The 9,931-nt window shown below is 39.2% G+C and overlaps 1 protein-coding gene across 3 annotated transcripts; it reads right to left on the minus strand.

The window, feature by feature from the left end:
- Positions 1–922: 922 nt before the first annotated feature.
- On the minus strand, positions 923–9,698 carry EXTL2 (exostosin like glycosyltransferase 2). Of its 3 annotated transcripts, XR_014590697.1 has the most exons (6): positions 9,467–9,698; positions 7,750–7,821; positions 5,473–5,900; positions 4,831–4,931; positions 4,076–4,146; positions 3,454–3,496 (listed from the first exon to the last, which is right to left on the minus strand). XR_014590697.1 is itself a non-coding variant. In XM_083867422.1 (5 exons), the coding sequence occupies exons 2-5, from the start codon at positions 7,752–7,754 to the stop codon at positions 3,005–3,007; spliced, it is 996 nt and encodes a 331-aa protein (XP_083723548.1). In that variant the 5' UTR covers positions 7,755–7,818; positions 9,467–9,698; the 3' UTR covers positions 923–3,004. The 3 variants fall into 3 exon arrangements, 2 of the variants coding, with proteins under 2 accessions (XP_083723548.1, XP_083723547.1); XM_083867422.1 differs by lacking the exon at positions 4,831–4,931 and having other exon boundaries at positions 923–3,496; positions 7,750–7,818; XM_083867421.1 differs by lacking the exon at positions 4,831–4,931 and having other exon boundaries at positions 923–3,496.
- Between the last annotated feature and the right edge of the window lie 233 nt (positions 9,699–9,931).

Consider the following 9,931-nt stretch of genomic DNA (forward strand, 5'->3'; position numbering starts at 1 on the left):
CTGCAAAACTAAAAATACAGTTTTCATTGCAGGTGAGTTCTCATTTGTGGCAAATAGCTGCAGCCTCTGTAAACATCAGAAATAAACTAACTTTTCTTCCCTGTAAAAATACATGCAAAATAAGCTTTGTTTTTTCAATTTCAGTATTGTATCTCATAGCTATTGGTATGATTATTTAATGAATTTCACTGTGTAAAATGCTAGCTTTAAGAATATTTTCAACTAGTACAACTTAGTTATTCTAATCAATACTATGTACTCGTTTTAAAAGTACTATTTGAGATCAAGTATCAAGGCTGCAGTGACATCTTGTGGCATTTTTTGTAAAGAAGCAATTTTCTTGTGCTTTTGTATAATTTTGGCACTATATCCTGATTTTTTATCAAGGATTTATTTTAGAGATCATGTTTAAAATCCTGTAATTTCAACAGAAATTCAGAGGTGGTGATGATTCTGTTTAGACTCTAAAAATATTACCAAATGACATATGGATAATCTCTCAAATTATCACAGGCATATTATTTTTTTTTTTAAATATCGTTTTTTGGTAATTTTTTTTTTCAGTAAAGAATCTTAAGGCATTTTCACAACTACCAAGGGATAAAAAAATCCACTTTTTTTAAAAAAAGCAAACAACCCCTTTTGGTTCCAAAGTACAATCAATTATGGCTGGAGCTTAAGTCTTATCTTTGTATTTTCTTTGCTAGCTAAGACTAAATGATTAAGGTTGTTGGTTTATGTCTTTTCTTCCTTCATAAGTAGGCCTTACCTAAATTAAATGAATGTATGTGCCAACAAGTACACTTTTTTTAAAAAAAGAAATCTTGGTGCTGCTCATGAGTATGCAAACTGTGAGCTTATTTTAAACATCTTAACACTGAAAAATTTGGTCAATAATCTGAAAATAAATATATCACAAGTCTGCATTCTGTATTTTATTTTACAATGGTGCAAATTAAATTGAACAGTATCATTAAAAGCTTGTTCTTTTAATTTTTTCACTGATACAGAAGAACAAAAAACCATCCCCAAAACCAAAACAACTCCTTTGTTCCAACAAAGAGCCCAATACTAAGATTTGGCTCACTTGACAGTTCATTTCACATTTCAAAAATAAGGTTAACAACAACTGTGAGTCTTCACAACTCTAGTTGATACTGCACAGAACAGAAATCATGGAAGACAAGTAAGTAAATGAAATACAGTAAACTACCACTGGGAAATTTGCATTTCTGGAAAGATCATAGGCCTGTTTGTACACTACTTAGCACTACAGCACAATAATTAAAAACTACTTTTCACTATTACAACAAAATTAAGCAGAATTTACATTGCCATGTTAAGATTCTGCCCTTTAAATCTTACAAAAGTAGTTTCACTGAACAGAAATCAAATTCTTTAATACTGATTGAACAAGGCAAAAGAATCCTTCATTCCCCCAAAAACTCACACCCCGCTGTATAGAACTTGTCATATTTTTCACTTTTTGTTCATCTAACTTATTACAAAAAATGAGAAAATTATACACCATTTGTGCAGATGCTATTTGTGTACTAGGTATTAGCTGTGACTGGTTGCCCACAGCTACCTTTGAACTGATTCTAAGAATCAATTAAAAGCTGATGCAGATGAAACTAAATCTGCTTTGGATGCCAAATCTGATTCTGTGGTTCAGGAAAATCACTGTCTTTTATTCTCTCCCCCGTACCACAAACAAAGCCCAACCCTTCTGCAACTTCATTGGAAAAGGTTTGCCCTGACTATGTCAATAGAAGGTTTCCAGAACTACAGAGTGCCTATCTAACAAAAGCCATTAACAGCAGCTCTGTTTCTTGCTATAAATAAAGTCAGGGAATTCAGAAACTGATAGTAGTCTATCCCTGTCAAATACCACTCTACCTTAAAATACTTTTTTTTTCCATAATGCTTTATCCATTTATTGTGCCTTTTAACTCTGTCGTCATAGCCACCAAAACCAGACAAAAATACGAACGAAAAAGTAAATACTCATTGAAAGAGTAGCTAAAAAAACAGCAGACCTGTAAAACTACAAAAGGTTGAACACCCTGCTCTTACTAGGAACTGTAAACAAGAAATTCTTAACAAATTGAGGATTTTCCTGGGTGCATGCTTGTAATAGCGTATATGCAGAATATCAAAATAAAACTAAGTACTAAAGAGAATATTAATAAGTAACATTCCATCCAATTCTTCTGGCTGCTTATATAAGTTTCATATTTCATGTATTCATGTTTCTTATATTTCCAACCACTAGGATTTACCTTTCAGCTGCTTGCAGTGTTTCAGCAACTCTAGGCAAATCAATAATACAAAAAAAGCCACATCAGAGATCGTTTTCCATTAACTCAGCAGGAGTAGATACTGTAGGCAATGGTTTAAGGACTGAGATTAAGGTGAGGTACTCTTCTGGCTTTCATAGCAGCTTCAAGAGCATCTCAGAACACCGAGTAGCTTATATACACACTTCAAAGGGATTTTGTACAGGAGACCAGAAGCCTGGCCAGCAGTTCACTGTAGCTCTTCTACAGCTTCACTGGAAACTGGGTAGGAGCAGATGAGGAGTGGGAAGGCAAGGAAGCATCTCAACATATAACTGTCAAAAATATACCTAGACCTCATCTGACTGGATATGTATATTCAAGGAAAAGAAAATCCAAACGTTAAGATCTGAAGAGTAGGAGTGTATTTCTGTCTGCATGTTTCTGAAGAACTGGCCTAATTAATTAGAGTAGCTTTTCAGGTTTTAAGGAAAGAGGATGATTTTATCACAGCTAAGCATGACTATATATTCTTTAAATCTTCTCAAAACTTACCTTTGTGAATTAGTTAGAATGGAAAGAAAATACATAAAAAGCCTAGCGGAGAAAAATCAGAGGCTACAAAGAGGGATGGCCAAGATGCAGTAATTACACCTTCTTCTCTCCTTGAACTCAGTGCAATTCACTGAGTATTGCTTAACATTTAACACCTTCAATTCATTGGCTTACATTTTATTTTTGTGATTGGCATAATTAGGAAAACCAAACTGAGAAATCATGATATTAGAATATTTTAAGGGCATGCCATCATAAATATTAACCAGTTTATTTACACAGTACGATCTCTGTAACAAATGCTCTGCTCGGTGCCACATTCCAGAATAGCCACTGTTAGTGTCTTTTTCTAAATTTCTTATGTCAACAGGCTTCACAAACACTCCTGAAGGCTTTCCAGTATGCTTGGCTACCAGGAAATTCATGGCAATATCATCACAATTTTGGGTTTCATCTATTAAGGCAAAAACTGCTTCTGGCTGCCGTTGAAAGTCTTCTAAATATCTTCTGTGAAAAAATGCTGCACCAATCAGCACCATAGAATACTGATCTCCGTTCCCAAATCCAGGGTTCTGCAATTCAAAGCTGCCATAACTGTATACGCCTGAAGGAGTGGAAATGTGCTTTCTAGGAACAAATCCCACTATATGCTCTGGAAATTGCTGAAAGAAAAAAAGAAATTCAACACTTATTTCACAGTGTGGGGTTCACTTAAGTGCATTCATAAGAGAGATTTATGCATTTTTACATGAAAGGAGGACAACATTATTACCAGGATAGAATTAAATTGTTGGCATATGGTCCTTTGATCTGCATAAATGTTTCAATTAAATACAGTTTCACAAAACTGACAGTCTGCCTCATTCCACATCACACAGTGCCAGCAAAACATCTACCCACAATTGGCAGCTGTGTATTTGGCACTGAAAATAACTTTACTGACAATTTCTTGTGTTTTGCAAAACTAACCACACAGACTAATACGCATTTAAATAAATTCATCAGTTAACAACTTTATGGTTTTGTAAAGTAAGAGTTAAAACGTTGAAGTTATAGATTACAGATATAGATACTACTAAAGAACAATTTTGCAGCTTCTACTATTCAACACTTCAAACTTCCTAAAATCTAACTTTAAAGCTAGAAAACCAATGGTAAAACAGTATACTACATTATTCTCTAAAACTATTAATCTCAAGTGCAACTCAACAAATGCTGCCTGCCAAGATGCAAAACATTACCTGCCAAACGGAAAAGGCAAAAGCAAGGTCATGAGCACTGACTAGTGTGTCATCATCCATCATTAAAACAGCTGAAGGGAGGAAAAAATGAGAAAAACTTTTAATTGATCAAAAGATTAAGTACATGAGCAAAGTATGCAGCACAATATTTGACAAATGAAATGTAAAATTCTACAACTATTAAGCTGAATTGCAATTCCTTGAAAGTAGATTGATGAAGCATAATTAGATTTCAAAGCTAAAGCAAGGTTACAACTTTGTGATAACTGGAAGCAAACCTAAGTTTTAGAGTATTTGCCAGGCTGTTACAAAACTCAGGTGGAGAAATACATGTTAGAAAACTTGGGAGCGTTTGGCAAAGGAACTTAAAATTCTACTAATCTTGTGTAAAGACACAACTAGAATAGAGTTAGATACTTTTCTTTAGCATATGAGACTTACAAAGGATTCTTAGTATAAAATTTTACTCATCTCACTGTGTAAACAAGTTAAATTGCACAGGCAACATTCAGTATTACTAACTACAGAAGGAAGACTCTTTACCTTAAGTTTTAGACAAAAGACTACCAGGAAGTAGAAAAGGAAAGGTGTTTTTAGATCTGAGCTGCAGAGATGCATTAAAACTTAAATTTTTAGTTAGCACAGATATTACTACAGTAAGTAAAACACTTGGGAAGTTGAAGCTTCCAGTGTCTTCCTAGAAATCGTGTTTGGACTAGCAGGCATGATAGAGAGGGGGCAGTAAATACAATTACCTTTACTAATCATGAGTAAGGTCAGGTCTGTAATGCAACATATGGGGGTTTTTTCCACTTGAAACAAACAGGATTTATTGTTGTACACCTCCTAGAAAGAGCTTAGGAAGAATGTTTAGATGAATACCCAAGAGACTGGGGAAAGTACTCTTAAATAAAAGGGTGTGTAATTTGAGATAGAAAGCCACACAGCTAGGGAAGGGAGTTTCTCAGAAGAGCAGAACATGCTTGAGAACTTAGTCTTAAGAGGAACAGACTAAATCAAGTCTTTACCAGAGGAGTTAAGTTCAGATTAGTGCAGATACTCAACAAATACATGCATTTTGAATTTCACTTTATGCTATAGAAGGAAGAGAAGCTGAACTACCTACGTCTGCCTCACAAAGGAAATGGAGAACTGTTGCAAAAGACCTTGAAACACATTGACATTCCTCTTTTTTTCCCTTTACTCTTCACTGACAGCCTGGTAGTGGTGTGTTCCTGATATCATAGCACAGGTCTCCTCTATACTAACCACACTCTATTAGTGGTCCAAAAGATCCATTGATTTATTACACAATACAACTCAACCAGCTCTCTTTTAGCATTCAGATTTCAAGCGTGAAAATAATATTAGTAATAGTGATATGAACTGCTGATTACCTTTTGTTTCCAGGTCAGGGAAATTCTGCAGTCTGTTTCTCATACGATTTACACTTTGTACTTTAAAGACAACAGGGACAGGATGAGGCCCCAAGGAATTCCACATTTCCTCAGGTGTCTTCTCACCAATGTTGTTCCACACAACAATTATTTTATGTAGGTGGGGGATCGCTTGATAATGATTTAAAAGCTTTAGCAGTAAGTCAGTTCTGTTGTATGTCTGCATAATAAGAGTGAATGAATCCAAGGCAGACTGACTCTGGGTTTTTGGTTCCCTTCTCGAATTGGGCAATTTGTCATCTTTGATGGTGGGAAGCAAAGCTGTTAAAGCACCTGCCACAAGGAGCAAGACGATGATCACCACAGAGGTGAAGCGTAGTAGGCGGATTCCCATAACTCTTCCTGGAAGCTTACAGAAGTGAAAACACCTTTAAAACAAGTAACAGGAAAGGAAGTAATTAAACCCATGTACAGTTTTCTCTCTTGATCAAAACTCCCAAAATGTTAAGTATATTTTCATTAAGTAAGTAAATAAGGAGGACTTTAGCACTTTGGCAAATTACTTTCAACTATCAAGACAGGTGTTTCTGGTACTCAGTTTCTGTGTTTACTTGTTTTTCACTTTTTTCAGTTCACTTTGGATTTCATTGTTTTGTGAAAATAAATCTAGAGTAGTTCTTTAGAGTGTTCATTGTTTTCTATTTTGTTAGTGCTACATTTTTGACTGAACATTTATGTACCTCACCAAGTCTATCCAGCTGAAAGTAGAGAGCAAATTTGGACAGAGATTCAGTGTTTTCAACATTGCAGGAGCTCTACCTTAACTGGAAGGCAAAAAGGAGAGAAGGTGCCTTCTCAAAAGCTCTGGCAGGAAGGAGGAAATAAAATGCTCAGTCTTTTTCTGTCACTCAGGCACCACACAGAAGGAAGAATCTTTATAACTGATTTGCTGGACATTTTGTCAATAGTTTGTGTATCTGCTTGACAGTGGTAATCAATACAGAAAATGCAATGCTGATCATACTAAGGTTATAACACACAGGTGGAGCAAAAGAAACATGCCAAATGGACTAATACAGGAATTCAACAATCTCAGCAACAGCTGAACTGATAGATATAGAACTCCTGAGAAAATGGCAATACCAGATGCTACCTATCAGCTAACTGTGAGTGCAGATTTAGTTTAGCCCCTCAAATGTTCTTCACAGAGTGATTGGACACCCTGAGTTGAAAAGGACTCATGAGGATCATTGAAGTCAAACTCCTGGCTCTGCACAGGAAAGGCCCCAAAATCCCACCACGTACCTGAGGGCATTGTCCAGACACATCAGGCTTGGTGCTGTGACTGTTTCCCTGGGAGCCTGTTCCAGTGCCCACCCACCCCCTGGCTAAGATGGGTAGATATTTCCTAATACCCAAACCCCCTGAAACAACTTCATGCCATTCCCTTACGTCCTGTCACAGGTCAGCAAAGACAAGAGATCAGTGCTTTGCCCCTCCACTTCCCCTAGTTAGGAATCCATAGACAGCTGGGAGATCTCACAGACCCTTCCTCTCCAGGCTGAGCAGACCAAGTGACCTCAGCCACTCCTCAGATGGTTTCCCCTCAAGGCCCTTCACCATCTTTGTAGCTCTTCTTTGGACCCTAACAGCTTTATATCCTTATATTGTATTCTTATAAAACTGCACAGAACCACCATGTGGTGAGGCTGCATCACCACAGAGTGGGACAATCCCCTCCCTTGCCCGGCTGGTGATGCTGGGCCTGGTGCCCCCAGGACAGGGATGTCCCTCCTGGCTGCCAGGGCACTGCTGGCTCGTGTCCAACTTGCCATTGACCAGGACCCCCATGGCCCTTTCCTTGGCACTGCTCTCCAGCCTCTCATTCCCCACTCTGTCTGTACATCCAGGGTGCAGTTTGGCACTTGTCTTTGTTGCACTTCACAGTTTTCCTTTTCTCCTTCTTTACTTGCAAGATTAGTATGAATTGAATGGAAGATGAACATTCTAAGCGTGCTACTAACTCATCTATACTTATTATTATTACTCATCTATGCATATTATTCACGTTACTCTGTGAGTAATTTCTAGGTTTTCAGGGAATTCTGATCAAATTTAGTGATCCAGGACAGCCAAACAAGTACAGTTTTTGAGAGAGTATCTGTGTGGTTTTTTTCACAGAATTTTGAATCTTTTTTTTTTTTTTTTTTTTTTCCAAAGTGCAAATACCCTGCTTGAAAATATGAATGTAAATTATACAAACACCTCACAACTTACCTCATTGTTGTCACGTAGGACTGTTTTCCCAGCTTGTTTTTACAGGGCAGTTATTTGTGATCTTTGAATCTGCTGGAAATTAAAGGGACTCTATAACTGGAGATCAGCAGTTATCCACATGCTACCTAGCATTCTTTTACTGGCAAAAGTTCCTCTCAATTATTGACTCATATATGCATTCATGGCAATTATCCTATTCCTTTTCCTATTGTTCAGCTGAATAATTTTCTCTGCCTTTCAATGAACACTCCTGAAAGAAGTCATTACACCAGATGGTTAAAAAGAAAAGAACAGTCTGTTTCTCTGCTTGTAAAATTGCTGCTTTGTGCCAGTGCAATGTCTGTGTGTTCCATCCTTAAGTTCAGCTATGGAGGTACAAGTAGGTCTCCAGAATCTGACAGCTGTTCCTTTGTTCACCAGGCACCACTAAAATATATATTTGGCTACCACAGTCATACAAATAAAATAAAATTTTATCCCAATAATGCTTTATTTTCTGGGTCATCCCCTTCACACTCTCCTTTCACTAAGATTATCAGTTGTGTCAGAGGTTTAAGACACAGCATTTTGCTCTTCCCATGAGGTTTGGCAGCTTGAAAAATATAAGTGCAAGCACATAAAAGAAGGATATGCAGGACAGCAATATAAGAAGGCTGTGCTACTAGGTTGTTGGAGGGATTTTTGTTTCTTTAAAACTGGCTGAACAACCAAAGAGTCGTTAATTTTGATTTGAAAATGGCACTATGAAAGCTTAGAAAACAAGAATTTGTTGAACTTGTTGAATAATTGAACCTCTGTGAAATTCCATAAGAGCAATTTGTTTGGGCTATATAAATTTGCTTCTTAAAACTACAGATTTGTCATCTGTGTGTATACCAGTCTGAATGTATCCCCATATACAGGTCTTCCCAAATCTGACATCAAATCTTACTATTACTTTGTGACAAGAGGTCACAGAAATGATTTCCAGAAGCTAATTGGTTATTCTGGTTGCTTCATTTTATAGGAACAAACAGTCATGCCTGACTTCTAAAAAATATTAGCAGCAGTGGCAACACGGCATTTATGAGGTCCACATTATCCCCATCAAACGGGCTTTTGAAAAAGTGAACTTCAGATCATCTTTTGGCACTTTGCAACCTAGCTGCAACACTTACCAGTCCTATTGTAATGATTAATTAAACTTTAAAAACATATTTAAAACGAAAATATAAATACTGTTCGCTGTTTATGAGATTTTGCTTGCCATACCTTCTAGTCTTTGCAATAGGTGTAGCAATAGGCAATGATGATATTATTATATATTCTCAAACGTCTATTTAGGTGTTTTAAAATTAGCAACATGGCACTTTCTAACAAGCAAATGCAGACAAGTTCTGCCAATTAAGTCATGAAATTGCAATGCCAGATTGATCTATTTTTAAAAATCATACAATACTACCTGCAGAGAACACAAAATTGATGAAAATAAAATCCCTACATCAAACACCGGTATTTTAATCCTCATTACAAGAAAAAGAATTCTCGAATGGGGTCCCGTTCCTTGGCGGGCAGCACCTCTTGACAGCACCCCGCAGTAGCTGGGTGCAGCCGGGCAGCAGCACAGATACAGACAGCACAGCATGGCACGGCACCGCACAGCACGGCACGGCACGGCACCGCACAGCACGGCACGCCACGTTACCGCTCGTCGCCCCTCGTCCGCAGCGTCACTCACGTTCCGCGGGCGCCTCTCTCGCCAGTTTCTCCGGCCGGGCAGCGCTTCCCCAGGGCTCCCTGCACTGCAGGGCAGGGCAGGGCAGGGCAGGGCGGAGGAGGCGGCGGCCCGGCCCCGCCGCTCGGCCCCGCACAAGCCGCTCGGGTGACTCAGGGGCGGCCGTTCGGGACGGCGGCAGCGCTGCGGCGGCGGCGCCGTGCCCCGCTTCCTGCGGCGCGTCCCCGCGCTTCCTCCCGGCAGGCTGCGGGTTGTAGTCCAGCGTCCTGCGGCGGCCCCGGCCGTCACACACCGCGCCGCCGCCCCCGCCCCGTGCCAAGCGCGGCCACAACAGCTGCGCCGGGAGCGGCCGGCATCGCAGGCGGGACGCGAGCGGGCGGCCGGCACGTTACGGAGGAGGGCTCACGCTCGGGGCGTGTTGTGTTTCATTATCGGGCGGCGCAGCCCCGAGCCCCGGCCCGGCCCCCG

Source organism: Zosterops lateralis, assembly GCF_965231275.1.
Source record: "Zosterops lateralis genome assembly, chromosome: 9".
Taxonomy (NCBI): domain Eukaryota; kingdom Metazoa; phylum Chordata; class Aves; order Passeriformes; family Zosteropidae; genus Zosterops; species Zosterops lateralis.